At 33.4% G+C, this 21,582-nt stretch overlaps 2 protein-coding genes across 2 annotated transcripts; one reads left to right on the top strand and one right to left on the bottom strand.

Annotated features, from left to right (window-relative positions):
* The first annotated feature begins 17,224 nt into the window (after positions 1-17,224).
* LOC113312404 (putative uncharacterized protein DDB_G0291786) lies at positions 17,225-17,769 on the top strand. The gene is made up of 2 exons (XM_026561154.1): positions 17,225-17,617; positions 17,737-17,769. The coding sequence occupies exons 1-2, from the start codon at positions 17,225-17,227 to the stop codon at positions 17,767-17,769; spliced, it is 426 nt and encodes a 141-aa protein (XP_026416939.1).
* Positions 17,770-19,066: 1,297 nt separating this feature from the next.
* On the bottom strand, positions 19,067-21,252 carry LOC113308014 (unknown protein 1-like). Its single transcript, XM_026556487.1, has 2 exons — positions 21,063-21,252; positions 19,067-20,511 (listed from the first exon to the last, which is right to left on the bottom strand). The coding sequence occupies exon 2, from the start codon at positions 20,507-20,509 to the stop codon at positions 19,685-19,687; it is 825 nt and encodes a 274-aa protein (XP_026412272.1). The 5' UTR covers positions 20,510-20,511; positions 21,063-21,252; the 3' UTR covers positions 19,067-19,684.
* Between the last annotated feature and the right edge of the window lie 330 nt (positions 21,253-21,582).

Below are 21,582 nucleotides of genomic sequence, written 5' to 3' on the forward strand. Positions count from 1 at the left end.
ATTTACTGTCAAATTTAGTCATGCGACAATGTCTCAAAGATAGAAAGGTGAAAACTTGAGAAATAGGTGGTTCAGTCTTCACTTACCTTTTGTTGAAGAAGTTCTTCAGAAGCTTCGGTTGATCTTCTCCTAGGACGCAGTGATATCAGATACTCAACTACACACTTTTATCCTAATTCGAGACTTGACTAAATGTAGACTAGAAATCAAGATATAGTTTTTATCAACTAAATTTGACAACAAGCTTGAGATAGCAACACTTGTGAGTTCGACCGAGCAATGCTCTAACATCCCTTATATATGGGTGCCATATAAGCATACTAACTGCGATAGGGTGCCTTACATGATATGGGTCATGAAAACTTCTTGAAGTTGTCGAGAATTTTAGTGCATGCTCGGGTCAGCTGATAAATATTTACAAATCAGTTGTTTATTTAGCAAAACATGAGTCCTTCATGTGGTCAAGATATAAGTGGCACAATGCAAGTACGACAACTTGACATAAATGAGGAAAAACAATTGGGTATTCCTTTCTTTGTTAGCAGGAACAAGAAGATTACATTTTCATCTCTTATTGACAAGACGGTCACCATACTCACTAAATGGAGGTATAAACATGTCAAAAGAAGCTCGTTCAGTCATGATAAGGAGTGTTACGAATGCCATACCAGTTCACCACATGACCAGTTTTATACTCTCGGATTCCACAATTTCGAAGATGAATTCGACTTAACAAGCATTTTGGTGAAACAAAAGAAACAAAAAAGGCAAACATTTCATCTCCCGGATGACTGACAGAATGTGTTATATCATTAAGAGATTATTGAATCTTATTACACTCCCTAGGATCATTTCCTATGGAAATGTATTAAGAATATACTGCCTACTAGGGATACGCTCGTGCATGTTATACATAACTTGGATGTCAAATTCCTTTTTTGCTCACAGGTTCAAGAATCACACATCATTATGGAATGCTCCACCTACAGATTTGCTTGGTTTTCAATATTAGGTCCGCAATTCAATAATAATCTCTCCTTAGAAAACTGGTTTTGTTACTGTTTCGATAAGCTGCATGCAAATCAACTTGAAGAGGCTGACTTGAACAAAATTTTTATTATTGCGTGGACCATCTGGTCAGCTAGATGTAAAAAGGTTTATAAAGGGATAACTTCTTCCTCATAGAACATCATAGCTAGCTGCCGGAAACACATTGCAGAGCATGAATCTAGACCAAAACTTTGAACTCAACATAGTCTAGAGTTAACTGGGAAAACACACATTGGTTACCACCTCCTAGGAGTGTATTTACTATAAACTGCGACAATAGTTTCCATAGTATTACCAAAACAAGTGGCATTGGTCCGACAGTTCGTGATTTTGCAAGGATACATTGGAGCTCAAAATGCATCTATTTAGCAGAGGCAACTAGCGCAAAGCAGAAGGAGTGCAAGGGACTGTGGGAAGTGATTTAATGGGCAAAGGAAATATGAGTATAGGCTGTGCACTTCGAGCTGGACTCAAAACTGGTGGCAGATGCAGATAAAAAAAACAGTCTTAACATTGACCGAAGACTTTATAACTTAATCTTTGGAATAAAATATGTTTTTAGAACAAAAACCTCTTGGTAATGTACTTATGTGCCAAAAGAGAGAAATAAGGTAGCAGATATCCTATCCAAACATGCTAGGGTAGATAGTATTTGGTATAATACCCCTCTTAGTATTATCAATGCTCTATTGTTGAGAGACAAATCCCATGCAAACACTTTATCAGTTCAATAACATTCTTTCTTTTAGCTTCAAAAAAAAAAAAAATCTAGTAATCACAAATCTATAAGGTCTTGTTCCAACATTCGATAGCTAGTTACTCTTTTCACCAATACTTCATTCTTTTGTTTTCCCCCTGCCAAGATCTTAAGGTGGAGCTATAAAAAAGTGTTAATGTATACGCTGTGAGATGCAGGATTGATGCATAGGTGTAGACAAAATTTTAACAAACTGCAGGGAAAACCCAGCTCAAAGTCGTCATCCCAATGAAATTCATGCTACTACATACAGGGCAGCTGGCTAGATACTTGTGGTATTTGTGGTGTCTAATTGGTAATTTTAAGTTGAACATGTTAGAGCATTGATCCGTCGAAATCACAAGTGTTTCTATATCAAGCTTGTTGTCAAATTTAATTCATCAAAACTATATCTTGATTTCTAGTCTACAATTAGTCAATTAGCGGATTAGGATAGAGTTGTGTAGTTGAGAATCGAACATTACTGCATTCTGCCATTTGAAGGCGAAGATCAACCGAAGCTTTTGGAGAACTTCTTCAACAAAAGGTAAGTGAAGACTGAACAACCTATTTCTCAAGTTATATTTATCCTTCTATCTACGAAACGATGTCACATGACTAATTAGACTATCGTAAGCATATTAAGAATTTCGAGTCAAGTTTATCTTGGTAATTAATTCTCGAAATATATATGACTAAACTTAACGAACATTTGTTCATACTTGATGAATTTCGGTTAAGAACAATTTATTGTTCATAATCAAAATCGTGATTCAAGACTATCATTCGAAAATAGCCTGGAACAATGATATGTGTCATTTATGTTATTTGGGAATGTTTCGGATTATACAATAGAAATTCCGAGTCAAGTTTATCTTGTTAATTATTCTCGAAATATGAATGACTAAACTTAAGAAAATTTTGTTTAAAAATTGATGAATATGTTAAGAATAATTTATTATTTATGACCTTAATTATGATTCAAGTTAATCATTCGAAAAATAGTCTGGAACAGTGATATGTGTCATTGATGTTATTTGGGAATGTTTCAAATTTATTATTAGAGATATATTGAACTACTGTAAATATGGATATAAGACAATACACATATCAGTACACGTACTGGCGTAACTGTTATAGGTCTAGAGCCGCAGTACATGTACCCAGTACACGTACCGTCATAGCTATAGTTCGGCAACGATCTTAGGTACACATACCCAGTATGGATACCAAAAAGATCCGTTGACTCGTGAACTCAGGAACGTACGTATACCCGATATGGGTACTAAAAGTCCCTGATGTGTTTTTGTCATAAAGGTATACAAACCCGGCACACATACCATGATAGAAATAACTCACGATTTGGAAGTAAGTACACGTACTTACCTAGTCGAATATTTTTAGATGCATCAAAATTATTTCTTTGAGATAATCAAGTTGAATAACTCTATAAAACACCTCTAGACATATTTGAGCACATTATAACCTATGGTTGTGACTCAAGATTAAAGTCTAAAAGTATTATATGAAAATAGTGAAGCTTATAGTTTGTTTAGCTAGTTTCGGCTAAACTTTCATGAACAAGTCATTATACACGGTTCGGTTACGGTTCATCCTAACCACAGCGTATATTTTGTTGTGTTTATCTCAAATCGAATTTTCATCTAACGGTGGAAAAAGATTGCTTGATTCCAAAGCTACCTTAGCTTAAATCTAAAGCAACCTTCGATTTTGAAAGTCTATAAAAGGAAAACCTCAAGCAACTGTTTTTTTTTTTGAATCCCTGACACTATTCTTGTATGTCCTAGTTATAAACTAGAGTATTCCTCTCCTTTAACCTTTTTAGGTTTAGCGACCAAAAAGATTTCTCTTAAGGATTCGTGAAGCCAGGTCCGACTATCTTTATCTTGATAGTTCGTGTATTCTGATCTTACTACTGATTGTTGAGTCTCACTCCGATCAGGAAACATAGATAGAAATTGCAAAGTTCTTCGTCTCAGACTTTGTGATTCCACAAGTATATTGCCTTATAACCGGAGTAGGTTTTACTTGTGAGATGAATAATAATCTAGGCTGCTTCGGGAGTTGTAAGTACCGGATTCTTAGGTTTGCTATACCTAGTCTACTGAAAACGGTTTCTTATATCACCTTGATTTAATGCTCAAAACATAAATCACATATAGGATTTTCTGTGGGAGGAAGATTGGTTTAAAGTCATCACTTAAGTTAAACCAACTCTTACGTTGTGAAGTAACTCGACTAAGGGAATCAATTACGCAAAATCTTACGAGATTCAAAAGGGCGTATGGAGCGCGATTGTATCTGAATTATTGTGACGCTGGATTCGGTCTCAACTACATTCCAGTACGAAGTTTTGATAGTAGGCTTGTATCTGTACCAACTTAATACAGTTTGGTGTTCAAGTCTGGACAAGGTCCCGGGGTTTTTCTCTATTTGCGGTTTCCTCGTTAACAAAATTTCTGGTGTCTATGTTATTTCTTTTCCGCATTATATTCTTTACTTATATAATAAAAATATAGCAGGTTGTATGTAAAATCAATCAAAGTAGATACGTCCATCTTAATTATTGGATATGACTTGATTGATCTTGGATATTGATCTTTAGAATCGTACAAGTACTCTCACGGTATAATCAGGTTCAGGATTTGTCTCCGTTTGCATATTGATTATGAGAGAAAGAGATATAAACTCTTAATATAAATCCTAATTGAGATTCATTAAGTTGTAACTCTCAGAATTGTATTTGGGTTTAGTCCATATAGGTTGCCTACGAAAAATTTGGTGGTGTATTTTGGTACCCACGCGTTTTCAGAACATATATAACTACTTATTAAAATAACAAAAGAACAAGAATAATGCTTTTTGAATACGATGGAAATTATCATAAAATACATTGAACTGCTCTAAAAGTCCTAATAAACAGAAAGGAAAAAAGACATGAAGTAAAATTATGAAACCACTAATTGTATTCTTATTAGCTTGATCTTGAATGAGTCAAGTTAGCCTTGTAAGAATATATCGACTTTGGCATTTTGAGCGCTTTACAAGAACTTCACACAGATAGGAGTTTAACATTAGCCAATGAAATTAGAGAATCTGGCATTCCCCATAGTGATTCAGCATAAATCAATCTTGATGCCACCGCGGGTACGAATGCATCAACTTCATCTTTGTTGTTCCACTCTATCCAAAACCGGTATAAATTTCCTACACACACATCAATTGTATAGTAACATCCTATGTAGAATGGAACAACCATATCCATAGCACCTGGAACATACTTATAAGCGTTGGATTTGCGTAGCACCAAAACTTCTTTAATTATGTTCAAAAATATAACAAACGCGAAGAATCCAATGGATAGCTTAAAGCAGTTCTTTGGTAGAGACAATATTCCTTCAACAACAATAAGCGAAATACCACGATATAAAGCCTCATAGGGAGCTAGATATGGAGTGTTAGGTTGCCCAAGATCATGATAGATTTTGTAGAAGAAATACCAGTAGATAAATGGAAAGAAAATAACGCCAAAAGAGTTCCGACGACTTGGATAATGAACATAGATTTCTGTAAAGAAAAGGTTAAATAACTTATCTTGAAATTATGCATCAAATCTGATACTCTCGATGCTATACTTATAATAACACCACATGCAGCTAGACCAACAATTATTCCTCCATTGTTTAAAACAGCCCGAGCACCAAATATGAAAATTGTAAGATTCCCGTAGTTAGAAGAAGCTAAAGATCAACTTATTAAACCGCATCCATAAGAGTTGCAGAAGGCCAACACATGTGCAATAACGTAAATAATCATGATGTGGTAAAATTTTAAAGAAGGGAATATGAACGGAATAACTATGACGGAGGCGTTTGATAAGACAACAGATCCAAGTAAGGCAGACCAATATGGATCTGATCTTTTAGTAAGTATCCAGTACAACATTGAGCATCGTAGCTCACTACAGGTTCAGAAGTACCTATGACATCTTTATCTGAAATTTTTTTCTTCTGGATTATGTTGTATAAGATTTTGGATAGCACCACAAGAAAGTGGAATAAACTATTCCCGAGAATTATAGCTTAAAATGACGAAAAAATTGTCTTAAATTTTGATATCTAGGTCAAATTTAAGATGTACATCATTGAAGATGACAAACAATATCAGAATTAATCATTGATCAATAATTTCTTTAACCTACATGCCAAAATCTTTATGGAGACATGATCAACGTGGTTTGGTCATCTCGACCTACGTCCACAGAGAAACCATACCCCATAGGGTTGATAATATATTATTGATCCAGAGATAATCGAATGATTATATATTTACTGAAAACTCTATATCTTTAGAGTTGAGAATATATAAAAGATATCCTAGAATTGAATGAGAATAATTATCTATAAATGTAAAATATTACATAATATCTTCAAGATATTTTACTCAGTCTTCTCTTCCGGAATATCTTTTACGTACACGTGTTGATGCACCTGAAGTAACTTGATTCACATGAGTATAATGCCATATTCCAACATCCCCTCAAGTTGGACGCGGAAAAAATTGTATTGTGCGACCTTAACAATCTCTTGAAAGAAAAACTTTTAACTTAAACTTTTTTGAACTTAGATGAGTGTTGCATTGATTTTCGATTGCGGATCACCGCTTTTAACTTCATGACTGACTTAAGGAATTACTAAACCTTTTTTTTTTTTTTACATTTACAAATCCAACACGTCGCAATGGCTGGAAATACTGATCCAAACATGATACTTAGGTAATAGGGATTTGAAATCATGATGACATTAGATAATGCGTAACGACCGTGATTGAATCAAAGTTGAATCAAACATGAAATATCACCCGTGAAGTGAATAAACTGGATTCTCAAAGAGGGAGACACTTAATTACTCTGAATGACTATAAATCTATGACGTGCAGTTCACATTACCAATTAACTGGATTTTCTAACCCTTCTTTATCTAATTTTTCATTATTCTCTAGCTTTATTTTCCTTTCGATCTGAACCGAACCTATTGTCTGTGAAGTCCTTTCGGATATCGAGAGAAGTTTTCTGCAGTTAATTTTTGATCAATTATGTACTACAGATGGCCCAAAACGATACCAGAAAAACGTCACTAGACGGGCCAAAACAATTCCAAAAAAAAAAAGTCAACTTGGATTTGCAGCAGAAGAAAAAAAGAAAAAAATGGAGCTGCGGGGAATCGAACCTCGTGCCTCACGAATGCGAATCGAGCGCTCTACCATATGAGCTACAACCCCTTGGACGAGCGGTTAATTTATAAATGGAACTAGGGTATCACCCAGGCCTTCGGCCTGGGCTCAACCTCTCGTGCGCCTTCAGCGCGTCTGAATCCACTTCGCACATGGGTTCAATAGTTAAGCATACATAGAGCTCACAAATAGGCCATTATTACTTTATAGGATCAAAATCAAACATAAATCCAAAGCTAAGAGGAAAAAAAAGAAAAAAAAATGCTCAACATCAAAATTGTTCTGTCCCTGCTAAGGATAAAAAAAATTTCCTCGCCACAAATAATTCATAGTGCTTAGAAATTATCATCTTTTGTTGCATGCATGGTTGCTTATATGTTGGTTGGTACCCCATAATTGCAATCTCGAGTTATTATGACAGTTGAGGTAGCCATCTACACAGTTTGCAAGTGTTAAAATAAAGCTTACAAAATCAGCATGCGAAGTGATGCAATTGCACCCACAAAAGCTATTTCTGTTATACACTTACCAGTTTGTAGTTAATTGTAGCAAGCAACTAAACTGAATCCACATCATTAGACTCAACTTCAAATGAGAATGCAAAGAATTTATTTGTTTATCCAATACATTAAGTTACATTTATTACATTAATCACTGATTAAATAAGTGTATGTTCGCTCCAAAAAGAAATAAGTGCCTGTACAATCCACTACCACAGATTCTTGTGCTCTACGTGTATTTCACCATCAGAAATTTCATTATGCTATGGCCGAGTGTCGGGCACACTCTCTAACACCATCTCTTTGCACTCTTGTCTTTGGTAGATGTAATTGAACATATATTTTACGGCAACTAAACCCATATTCCTGTCTTGACTCTTGACTCAAAAAAAGAAATTTGATAGTCAAAATACAACAGAACCCAAAAATCCTTAGCCTTCTATACTCCAAAAGGAAAATCATTTCATACAAAATCGAATCAAGCGATTGAACCAAAGTCTGCGTATATTTAGATGCTACAGAATCTGCAATTGTTCAATCTTCAAAGAACCAATTCCACCATAATGAACGCACAAAGAAAAGCAATGAAAATTAAGGAATACCTCTCATGCAAAGAAACAATGAAAACTAAGGAAAACATTTTTCTATTTGATTAATATGTAGTCCACCACGAAAGAGTACTCTGTGTTTTTAAATATGTAGTAGTAAGGAAAACCTCTCATGCAACCTAACACCCATAAGACCCATAAGAAAACCAAGAAAAAAAGACATGAAGAAAATAAACATAAGCAAGATCTCCATTCCAACATGACTTGTAGGCTTTATAGAGTAACGAAAACCCCGTAGGAGAGGTACATAAGTTAGCAGCATACTGACAAATTCTTTTTTTAGAGATGATCACGTCAAAAAACACCGTTTGTACAACATTGTCTTTTCGATGATCAGGAGTTCGAGTGGTACATTATCGGAAAAATCAACTGCAGTGAAAATGAAGAATCGATTAGAAATTAATATAACCACAGAAAGAATACAACGATTAACCCGTTCTATCAAAATGATCTACAAAAACAAAGCAAAAATTCATATAAACTGGGACTTAATTATGAAGAACATCAAATTATTATTTGTTAGATGTATAACAGTTGAAGTTAAAGATTTTCCTACAGCTTCTAGTTTTGTCCTCTGTCTTTTATAGTCTCGTTACCCGAAGCTCCTCTGCCGCTGCGTTCCATTCTTCCTTTTGTCTCTTTTGAATTAACTTTCTCACAATTTCTGTGGTTCTTAGACACAACACTTCACACCATATATGTTTGTGCATATTTCATCGGGGGTTTGCTTGATAGGATGCTGACTGACATATCAGAGAACAATGAATTAATCAGAGAGGCAAGAAACAGAAACCCAAAGAATAAATTACACGTAAACACAACGAAGTGAAACGCCGGTACAAAGATTTGATGATCCTACCTTACTAACCAATGTTACCATCTTTAAGCAGCAAACTGACTTGGAAGAAGAGATTGGAAAGATGAAAACGGTTTGCATTGACATTTACGGAACTTTGAATGAATTAGAGAAAACGTACTGATTTTGTGAAGAACCCAAAATCCCCCAAAAAATCAACCTACATCGAAGGAAAACCACCCTAATAGTCAGAATTAGAGAACATCGAAAGTTGATTAAGAAAAGTAAGTAAAAATTGAAGTTTCTTTTAATCATAACCAAAATTAAAAAAAAAAAAAAGAACATAAAACATACCGATTGGAATTTGCGAATGAATCCAGCGAAGGGAAGATGAAGGATGTTTTTCATGTTTTTATTTCAAAAACTATAATGCAACGGGGATGAAAGAAAGCAGTTAGTGAATTTGTAAGAAGGTGGAGATTGCATTTATGTAGTTCAGGGGTTGGTTTTGCATAGAAAGTTGGAAACCGTATTCCAGTTTTTAGGATAAACCTAGATAACTTGAGAGTTGAGACGTTAAAATACATCCCAGCCGTTCTTCGCCTGCTTCCCAAATTTTATTTTATTTTTTTGAAGGGAAAAAGGGTTCCAAAAAACCCTAATTAATCGTGACTGGATGATGCAAAAAGTCCAATGGAGTTTTGGAAACGGACGATGAATATGTGTACACCTAAGTAAACGGACGTAGGAAACCTTCGCCTTATTGAGATACGTGTAACATTTTTGTATTGTTTAAGGAGATAGGTGAAGATAAATAAGAGTTTGGAAATTTGGAACTTCCCATATCAAAAACGAACGAACAGATCTGTCCCAAGGACAATTGACGGCTGATGGTGGAAAAAGCCACTGTGCTATAGATTAGTGATGATAGTTTCTGAAGATAATTTATAAATGAGTACTAAATCAAATAAAATCAAATATCATTTCACTAGTTAATCATGATAGTACAAAATCCAACAAAGATAACATATTTTTGAAAATGACATGATTACCAGAGATGGTAAGATTTTTTAGGAAAGTTTGTCTTATTTTATGGCCAGATTGAAAGGATCATGAAAAAATGCGGTAAATTTTTTGAAATATCCGAAGACTATATAATATATCCGAATTGAACTAGTATTCCTTATAAAAGTTAACACCAATAATATTAGATAGAAATTTTCCGAATGGAAAGCCATGTCAAAAATAAAGATTAATGTTATGGAAAATTCTGCGGACTTGCCGAATGACAACATACAATTTAACAACAAGATAGTTAACAAAATTACTCTTTTAGATAAGATTATCTTGAAGCAATATATCTTTGGCATTTAGGTTTACTGTATTTTCGACTATAAAATAAGTAATGAATGAGATTACTCAATCCAAAAGATATTGAAAAGAAAATAAATACATTATATTGGAAAATCCAAATCATTTTGAAATGATTTATGTTTGTATATACGAAGTATATTCGGAAATAAATAATATACCCAAATAAATAAATAAGCCGATATTTTGATATAAGAGTGAGTATCTTGAATTGATCTTCAAAAATACGATGAAACATATATCCTGAAATAATATTTATTATCAGGAATGATAAATTTTTAATTGAGTTGAATATTGCTGATAAAAAATAATAATTAATTAAGTCAGAATAATATACCTTTGTGCAAGAATGATACAACAATAATTTAATTGTTTGGGAATGACTCATCCAAAACAATAATGTTCTAAATAAAAATAATCGGAGAGATATAAAAACACCATGAAACTGTTGATGCAATATATAATACTATATTTGTTCACCAGAAACATAAGTGAACATTTTATTATATCAATATCGATATAGAATCAATTGATCGAAATAGAAAAAGAACATCGATACAAGATAAATTGCGGAAGAGAGAGCATTCTGCTATGATATCATCTTAAATTTTGACATATAGATCAAATTTAAGATGGATATTATTCATGATGACAAACAATATCAGAATTAATTAATGATAAATAATTTTTTTAACCTACCTACCAAAATCTTTATGGAGACATGATTTACGTGGTTCAGTCATCTCGACCTACATCCACGGAGAAACCTCGTAGGGTTGATGATATTTTATTGATCAAGAGATAATCGGAAGATTATACATTTATAGAAAACTTTATATTTGTAGAGTTGAGAATATATAAAAGATATCATAGAATTGAATGAGAATAATTATCTATTAAATGTGAAATATTACAAAATATTTTAAAGATATTTGACTTAGCCTTCTCTTCCTGAATATATTCTACATAGTGTCTTGGTGCACATGAAATAAGTTGATTTACATGAGTATACGGGCCATATTCCAACACCCGGTATCTCGGAAGACTGCTTAAACTATTAGCCTTGAGATCTGCACCGTGACACTTGCCTTTTTGTTGTGCAACAAGTGGCACATTAGTCCCCGAGAAAGGATCGATCCAAACAACATTGACAAGGTTATCGACTACGAGAAGATCATTCCTACCTCAACACAGGTACTTGAGAGTTGGAAATCAAAATAGAAAGTATGGTCAAAGGCTTTAAGACCAACAGTCGGGAAAGATGCAAATCCACATCCATTGGAAGCTGTGAAGAACAACTGAAAGAATGCCCATATAAAACTTCCACTGAACCACTTAAAGATCATTTTAAGTTTTACCTTAGCTAGTTTGGCTCCTTTAGATGTATGGAAGTTGTTGATGAGGTATGTTGTAGTAGTTTCACTTGGGGAAGTTAACTTGAAATCGATGATCATAATTTTTCTTAAAGGAAGAATCGATAAGAGACCAAAAAAGCTAACAAAAAAGAAAGAAAACCATGCATCCATGGCATGTGGAGAGCATGGACATTATTTGTATTATTTGCTATGGACGGTCCTTGATCCGCAATGGTCTTTGTCATACCAATTACATAATTTTCATATCTACAGCTAAAAGCGATTCCATATGTGGCATCAACACAAGTATTGATAATAATATTTTCTTGTCGCGAGAAAGTATGACTTGAAATACCCGTCTTTGACAACACATAAGCCAAACTTGATTAAGAAAAACCCCAATAAACGAGCACCAACATAAAGAGAAGGTACTATTCCAGTAGTAAGAGTGTGTTTCATCATGATGAATGTGAATGCAAACCCCAATATACAACTTACAAATATTGATCTTAGTGTTATTTAAGACCTCCATGTTGGTACCTCCTTAGCTTCAAATATCTCTTATGTTGATAATTCATGTTCCCCTACTTTTTATTCGTCTTCCATCCGTTCAAGTTTTTCTTCAATCTCCATCTTTTCCTACCAAACTCGAGAATCAATGTAGAATTGTGAAGATAGAAATAACTCAATCTATATCAAATTTTTTGTGCTTCTCTTTTTTCTGTGATAAAAACTATATATGAATTTATAGAACAAAATAACAAAACCGAGTATGAGAATGAGAGGGAAACTATACAATAAAAAGTGTGCATGAGTTTGACAATCAATAGATTCCTAAATTGAAATTCGTGTTGGATCGAAATTCGTGTTTTTATTTTTCGTGTTTTCATTTTGAAGAATGTATTTTGGAATCCAATATGTGTTGGGTTACCGTTGATTTGAGAAACTTAAAACTGACTTTTAGGTTGAAAAAATCCAAAATTAATATAATTTAATACAAGAAACACAAATACTTTTTATGGCATATACAACACTGAAAATATTCTCAGACTATCAGTTGATTACTTCTTCAACTACATGTCTTTAAGTAATCAATTGTTGCCGTGCTATTTTCTCAATCGACATGGCATCTTTATTCATGCTTAAATATATTTTTTTTTTTAAAACCAAACTGGTCAAGTTTCACAAATATTTGGGAAGTTGTTAGTTGTACAAATTTTGGCAAGCTTGTTTTTAGTTAAGAACTCTTAGAGTCCCTATTAAAAAAAAAAAATCTCAGACCAACTTCGGGTTTGGCCACATGTGCCCAAGATACTGAAAGTAGAACACTACTTGCTGCAATGTGAACGAATGAAAGAGATTTTCAAACCCATTATAATAGTTTCAAAATGATTGTTAGTAGTTGGTGACATGAACTTCAAGTTCAGTCGAAGAAATAAAAAATTGAACTGGAGAGCTACAACTGTAATGTATCTCTTTAATTACAATTTTTATTAGGTAAACAACCAAGTGATCAATTACTCAGAAACCCCTTAAGAAAGTACTTCTGAGATTATTGAAGTTTATATATGGCATAAGGGGGTTGTAGGTAAATGCAGTAACAAACTTCTAACAAACAGGTACGAACATTAGGGGGAAAAGTACAAAATTAAATAAGAAACATACTAAAAGTTACATTGTAAAGAGAAACAGTTTCTAAGTAATCAATGAGTGCAAAGACCAAGGTATTAGGTAAATCCTGAATATGTTATGCACTAGGCGAGACCGTTATAACTCGTTTTGATGGGTGTAAGCGCGTTTCGGGCAAAAAACACGTTATTTAGGGGAAAATGCGTTTTTGTAAGTTTTTTTTTTTTAAAGATAACGGGCGTTATAGCGGTTAAATAGAAGAAAAAAATGATCTGAGATTCCTATCTAACGATTATAACATGCGTGAAAATGTTATAACAAGTATAAAAACGTTGTTACTAAGTTTTTTTTCTTTTCTAAGTATTTTTTAATTTTTTTGTATTTTTACCGTAAAAATTTATAAAAATTTGATAAAATTCGTGACGGTGAATTACAACCATTAAAAGAATTGTGATAAGTAACGTGAAGAAAGAATCAAACGATCATTAACTCAACTTAAAATAATATTGCAAAAGAAATGCGTGCAATTATATCGTCAACATAAAAAAGTGCATAACCTAGCTAGGTAGACTTGTCCCTTTATTTTGTCTCATTTTAAATTTCATAACTTGAAGATTCAAGTTGATCCAATTGGGGGAGGTAATGAACAACATGTTGCATCGTTTTATTACCTTTTCTTTTCATTTTCCTTTTTTTTAGCAAACAAAATCATTACTGTACTATTTTTTTTATTTCTCTTCTTTATGTTCTCCCTTTAAAAACACAAGAAGGTGTACTGATGTAGTGGATGAACATTCAATAGCTCTGCTTCTTCCGTAGACAAATTCTTTCATTTGTCCGAGTTTTGAATTTTTTGGTTTCAACTTTCAACTACAAGTTTAAGAGGTAATTTTAAGATTTATATTAGAGTTTTCATTTAAAATAAGTATTTACTGCTAAATTTATTATCTGTTGATATGTTGTTTACTTATTAAGGACTTTGATTTTTTTCTTCATGATACCAGATGATGATGTTGATGTCGAGTGTTATCTTTGAACTGTAAATTTGAACTCTACATGTACTTTCTTATTTCAACATTTAAGTTACGGAATAGTTGCCTTTTTTTCTTCTTTTGTGGTGTTTTTTTCATCTTCTCCATGTTGTTCATATGCTAATTTAGTAGTAAGTTGATATATATATATATATATATATATATCAACTTACATGTACTTTATATTGTAATTTAGGATGTTGCCATAATTTAATAATAAAGTTTCAAGAAAATAACAAAAATACAAATCAAGATTAGAGGAAGAAAAATCAAGATACATATAAATTTAGTCAATAAAATCTACGCAATAAAAAAAGAATAAAACCATTGTAATAATAATTCATATGAAATAACTTCTATTTTAACACTTTAACTTCCATAATGATGAAACAAATTAGCATGATGACATGATGAAATAAGTTAGCATGATGTTAGTTTTTGTGTTGATTAAATATGACTTCGTACATGCATGTTAAAAGTTGTGAAATTTAATTAGCAGGATGTTAATGTTCATGTTAATTAAAAAATACTAAATAATAACTAATATAGTTAAATTTGGTTAAATAATTGTTACTTTATAGAATATGATGGAAGGATCGACATTGACACAATCTACTCGGCTAGATCCTTTTTGTGCATATTGCACTGTAATGAGTGATGGTAAAAATTTGAAGTGTAATATATGTTAAAAAGAAATATCTTCAGGTATTTCGCACTTCAAATTGCATTTAGCACAACAAAGAGGTACGGTTGCCCCGAGCATGCAAGTGCCTCCTAAGGTGAAAAATTGTGTTAAAGTTGCAAAGGAATAAAAAAGAATAGCAAAATGTCAACAAAAATCTGAATACGAAGATGCAGAAAAAAATGTACAATAATGAACCAAGGAACCCTGTGTATGATATAAATGAAGAAGAGCCAGATGTTCATGCAGACGAAGAACAAGTACCAGTAACATAAAATAAAAAGACCGGGTAAAAAACCTTTTTGGATGAAAAAATAAGAATACTCATGTCGAAGTGGGTACATCGCACTATCCACGGGCCTATGTGGGAATACATAAGTCTATACTGCGGGCATCACAACCACCTTGAATGTCTATAGATATGGACGGGCAATGTAACACCTTTAGAGATTATCAACCTCCAATGGAAAAAGTAAAACATGCCGGGAAAAAGTCGATTCTCCTGTTGGACATCCAACGACATTATTAAAGAGAATATGGTTGTACACCCATGTCTGATGGTTGGAAAAACAGAAGCAACATACGATTGTAAACTTTCTAATTTACAGTGGTAATGGATTTACGTTTTTAAAATTCGTCGACATAGAACTTAATTGGTTGACAACAGAGTATTTGTTTAGTTTGATCAAGCCGGTTATAGATGATATGAGTCCGAAAAACATTGTTCAATTAGTAACAAATCCATGATCCCAATTCAAAGATACATGTAACTATTAATAACTTCGTTTAATTATACATATTGATAATATATTTCTCATTAGCTTGTTTCTATTTTCGGTTGAATAGGTAAAATATTGTCATTAGAGTATGACACATTTTTCTAGGTACCTTGTGTTGTTCACATGTTGGACTTGATGTTGGAAGATACGGAAAAGTTCCCATTTGTTAAATATGTGATTGTAGAAGCAGGAAAAATTAGCAATTTTTTTTACAATCATCCTTGCATTCTTGTTAAATTTATACAACATTTTGCGTGACACAATCTATTGCGCCCTGGCTTAAAAATATTTTCAACGAATTTTATTGCAATCAAAAGTATCATTGACCAACGTAATGCTATCGACAGCTTGTTTGTGAACAAAGAGTTTCTGAAATCGGTAGAGGGGAAAATTCGTCAAGCTAGAGATGTGAAGAATATTATTTCAAATGAGATGTTTTGGACCACGTGTCAAAACGGGGGCATAATGGTTAGTCGGTTCTTGAAAATGGTTCATTTCTTAGACTCATACAAACCCACCATGAGTTATTTGTGTCATGCACTTGCTACATGTGTGGAAATTATACAAACGGGTTCGGGATCATGTCGAAATGCTTCTATGGTAGGTGCAATAAACAAACGACCGATGAAAAATTCAGTTGAGTTCTCCTATTTACATCTTCAACCCATCAGCCAATCTCATCAGTAATGAAATTTTCGAGCCCCAAATTTGTCTTACTGAAGTTATATCGAAAATGGTTAGTGGCCCACAAGAACAAGAAAATTGCATGCTAGAAGTACAAAATTACTAATACTATCTTCAAATATATTTAACAAAGCAGGGGCGGATCTATATAGAGACTTGGGCTGGCTTAAGCCAGCCCAAAGTCCAAAAAAAGGTTACATTTTGTAGTGCAATTGTGTTTGGATACAAAAAATCAAGCCTAAACAATTGGCTTAAGCCAGCCCAAGTCAAGCCAATTTGTTTTCAAGCCACCCCAACATTCATTTTCTGGTTCAGCCACTGTAACAAAGTAATTTGAATTTCCAGTAACAATTATGCAAGGTCAGTTTCATCACCATCAACACGTATTACGGATCAATATGATGCTCTTGTAAGTTGGTGGTTATCTTATAATGCTAAGCATCCATCCCTCCAGAAGGTTGCAATAAAGATATTAAGTCAAAATACATCACCCAGATCAGAGAGGAATTGGAGTGTGATTGAAAAAATCTACACCAAGCTACGCAATTGTTTACTTTCATCGAGAATAAATGATCTAGTGCATGTTTAGAACAATTTGAAGTTGGAGCAACAAAGAATTAAAGGTAAAGAAAGGCGACATAACATTGATGTTCACGACGTTCATAGGCTATTGAGGGATGACAATATGCTTGGATGGATAGCGGGGGAAGATGAAACATCGATTTTACCCAAGAAGAACAATGGTTAAATATGTTGGAAGAGGAAGTCATTGACAATCTAGAGTCTGTCCCTCTACCATACAACTGGCATGATCCCGAAGTTGAAATCCCACACGAAAAGTTACCAGTGAGTGACTTTGTTTATGACTTTGGTAATCATTCATTTGGATACGATACACAAGGTTATGAGAATGTGAATCCCGTATATGATTCTTGTTACACATTCAATTATTCTGACCATAGTATCCCACATATGAACGAAGGATATAATTCTAATATTGATAACAATAATGAAGTAGGTAACAACAATGATGAAAATGAAGGAGATTATGAAGACGATAATGAAGACGATTATGATGATGATACTTATGCTAACGAAGACAGCCAGTACACCCACGATGATGACTATGAATCCTATGATGAGGTAAGGAACCGCCGAGAAAATAAAAAAAATACAAGAATAGTTTGAAAAAGGCGATGATCGTATTTGGTTCGTGTAACTTTTAAATGATGAATATTATTTTAATAATTTTATATTTGAAGTCGTTAATCATATTGGTACGTGTAACTTTTTAAATGATGAATACTATTTTGATAATTTGATGTTTAAAGTCTTTAATCATATGGGTACATAGCATTATTTATAAAAATTTAATTCTAAGTTTTAACCTCTTATTTTAAAGAGAAAAAAACACTCAAATTTTTATTTTATGTAGGTTCTCTAGACGATTATAACGTACGTGAAAACAGGGAAACAATTCTAAAAAACGCACGTTAAGATGTTATTTTAAAAAAAACTCTCAAATTAATTTTAGAAAAATGATTATAACGGGTACAGAAAAACTGTCCTAAAACAGACCGCAGTTATTTAATATTTATCGGTGTTATATAGAAAAGAAGGGTGTAGCAAGGTTTGAAAAACAAGTCACGGCTCAGGTCACGACTACTGAGCGTGACCGTTATAACGCGTTTTGACGGGTGTGAGCACGTTTCAGGCAAAAATCACGTTATTTAGGAAAAAAACGCGTTTTTTATACATTATTTTAGAATAACGGGTGTTATAACGGTTAAATAGTAAATGAAAAAGAATTATGGTTTGAAATTCCTATCTAACGGTGACAACGTGCGTGAAAACAGTTATAACGGGTCTAGTAACGTTGTTATAACGTTTTCTATATATTATTATTTTATTCTTTTACTTTTAAAATATTAGTTGTAATTTTTTAATCTTTAATTTAAAATATAAAAAATTGTAAGAAAATATTTTTATATTCTTTTTTATTAAAAAACGGTTATAACTGACGTGAAAACGGGAAAAATGGTCTAAAAAACTTACGTTAAAATGTTATTTAGATGGAAAAAACGTTAAATTCAATTTTAAAAAAACGGTTATAACGTGTGTGAAAATGGAAAAAACGGTCCTAAAAAACTGTCGTTATTTCCTATTTATCGGCATTATATAGGCACGGGATTCGGAGACCCTCACGACCACAGTATATGGATGTGAACGTTTTAACAGGTGTTTTTTTTTTGGAAAAAAACGGATGTTTTTCAAACCTTGGGGTGTAGGAGACCCTCGCGGACACGGTATATGGGTGTGACCTTTATAGAACGGCCGTTTCTCAAACCTTGGTGGAAACACAATTATACACAAATCTCTAGCTATTTGGTTGGAGAATTACAACCTCATACTCATTGTGGATTTGAGACGCATCAGTGATCAGTTAGAAAGGACATAATTACTAGTAAGCACAGCCAAATTCCAGTAACACTAGAACTTAACAATCTCTATACAGACACAACACCTGTTTACTTAAAAGAGCTAATAATCACCAAAGAAATGATAGTTGAGATGCTGTAAGTACTTAAGAAATAAATAACCAAAACAAGGAATTTAGATTACAAGCTAATCAGTATATCACAGAGGTTGTACAACAACAGAGCGAAATTCTAATTTAAAATCCAATACTATAACAAACAATATGATTTCAGTGCAAACCTAAAGCAAAGTAAGAAAGACTTGTCCATACACCCTTAGTAATACATCATTTCCACAAAGTGTTTGTCACAGAATGTTAAACTCAACAGATGAGAAGCCTCGTCTGCATCATTTCTAATCAGTAAAACCCAGTGCAGAAAGTTCGATGATGTAAATCAGCACTTGCAAACTTACATTCGGATATCGACATTAGTCCCAACTAAATAATTACTATACATTGTTTCCTCACCTTGGTTCATTTTTGGTTACAGAAAACAAGTTACAAATAACTATACAATGCTCCAAGGTTAATATAAGTTGGGTGTCAAATAAAGCATGTACAAGCTTACCTAGAAGTATGAACATGCAGCCCCAGTCCTTCCAGGCTTTTTCTTTCTTCTCTAGAGGCAGACTTCGCTACAATATCCTCTACTGTGTCAAGAAGAACACAATCTGATATATATCTTAACAAATAAGTCCGTTCAGAATCTCACCACCGACAAAAAAAAAAGTCTAGAACTCGAGTTTTCTGCGAATTGCGAGATCAATGCATCTTGATCCTGAAGGAGGTTTAACAGGAGCAGGTGGACAAGTCTCTGTGATTCCACTGAGAAGAGGCAGTGAAGTTGGTGTCTTCATCCCATCAGGAATATTTTCAGCTATAATTTCCTCAGTTTGTTTTGAAACAATTGCATCTAAAAGTGATTCATACATTGTCTCAAGCAGCACCTCTTCGTGCAAAAACACCTCATCCGTAGCATCATCACTTCTGCAAGCCACATTATCATTGTTTCCACTTTCACTAACCTGGTTGCTATCCTCTTGAGAAGCATCACAGTTCAACCTTTCACTACTCTCATTGTGATCCTCAGGAGAAGAATCAAATTTCAACCTTTCACTACTCTCATTGAAATCCTCAGGAGAAGAATCAAAATTCAGCCTCCTTGAAACACTTGTACAAGATTTTCCGATATGTTTAATAACCTTTGGAGCTAACATCAAATCATCAGGACCTGGAGCAAACGAATCAAATAAGTCTTCTTTCGGTGTTTGAGGAGAAGAATCAACCTCAGTAGTATCATCAATTCTTTTAGCATCCGAACATACTGGTCCTGGTGTAGAAGAAACCCATGATAACGGTGAAAAACAATCAAGAACAACTTCTCCAGTCTCCCTATCGGGATTTGGGGTAATTGGACCAAGAGAAACCCTTTTATCAATTGGCTTTAATAACTCATTATCTTTAGCTTCTATAACTTTAACTTTCTCCAGAAAAAAACTTTCCCTGGATGAATCAGTATCGTTTTTCATCTTCTTTAAACAACTTTCAGATTCCATCACTGAAACAAATCACACCATTTCATCACTCAGTTGGTCTATCCAACTTACAACAAAAAAATCCCCAAAATCTGCAAACCCTAGAAACAGTAAAACAAAAAAAAAAACCATCCATTTTTTTTCAAATCCAACAAATATATTCATCCAGCATTCCAACCAAAGAAAACCCAATCTAAAGTTGTCCCATTTAGAAACTAAAACGAAGAAAAATCAGCAATTTCTTGCATTAAACCCTAAAAACAGTAGCAAAAAAACCTAAATTTAAAATCTTTCCCAGAGATATAAATCGAAACAAAAATATCAATCCATCTTTCAAATTACAGAAACCCCAAACTCAGATAATCAACAAACTCAATTCTATGATCAACAAGAAACAGCAATTTCATAAACTAAAATCAACTAGAGAACCCCAAAAATAAAATCAATCAAAAAAATACTTAACATTTCTAATCTAGAAAGCAAGAACCAATCCAAGAAACAAAAAAGAAAAAAGAAAAAGTTACAGATTGAAAATTTAAATTTAATAAACCCTAAAAGAATTGAATGGAAGTACCTGATTTGGAGGGAAATCGAGATGCGCCGCGGGAGAAGAAGAAGAAAGAGGGAAAAAGAGTTGTTGGGGGACCGTCAGTGGATTTTATAAACACAGAGAGAAGAAGATAAATAAAGTACTGAAAAGTTATACTATTAACGTTGTTGTTTTAGTTTAGGGTTCAAGTAAAAAGGAGCAGGAGAGTAGAGAACTCTACTAGATATTCTCACTTTCAGTTTTCCTAACAGGTCGACTTTATGATGGTTCACAGCCAGTTATAAGTTGCCACGTAAGTAATTGTTTCAGAGTTACTTTGGAATTTTTACTATGTTTGGAATTTGACGATGATTCATTCACATTGGATTCTTTTTCCCTAGTACTGTCTGTATTAATCGCTGAGAGGATAAGATGGGGTGTACTGTCTATGAGAAGGTATAGAAATATTCTTGGATACCATTTTTGGGGTGGCAAGAATGGCAGAAACCCATTGGCAAGAATGGCAGATACCATGTTCGTTAGATTTTTTTAGCCTAAATTTTGA

This window comes from Papaver somniferum, chromosome 9 (assembly GCF_003573695.1).
Source record: "Papaver somniferum cultivar HN1 chromosome 9, ASM357369v1, whole genome shotgun sequence".
Taxonomy (NCBI): Eukaryota; Viridiplantae; Streptophyta; class Magnoliopsida; order Ranunculales; family Papaveraceae; genus Papaver; species Papaver somniferum.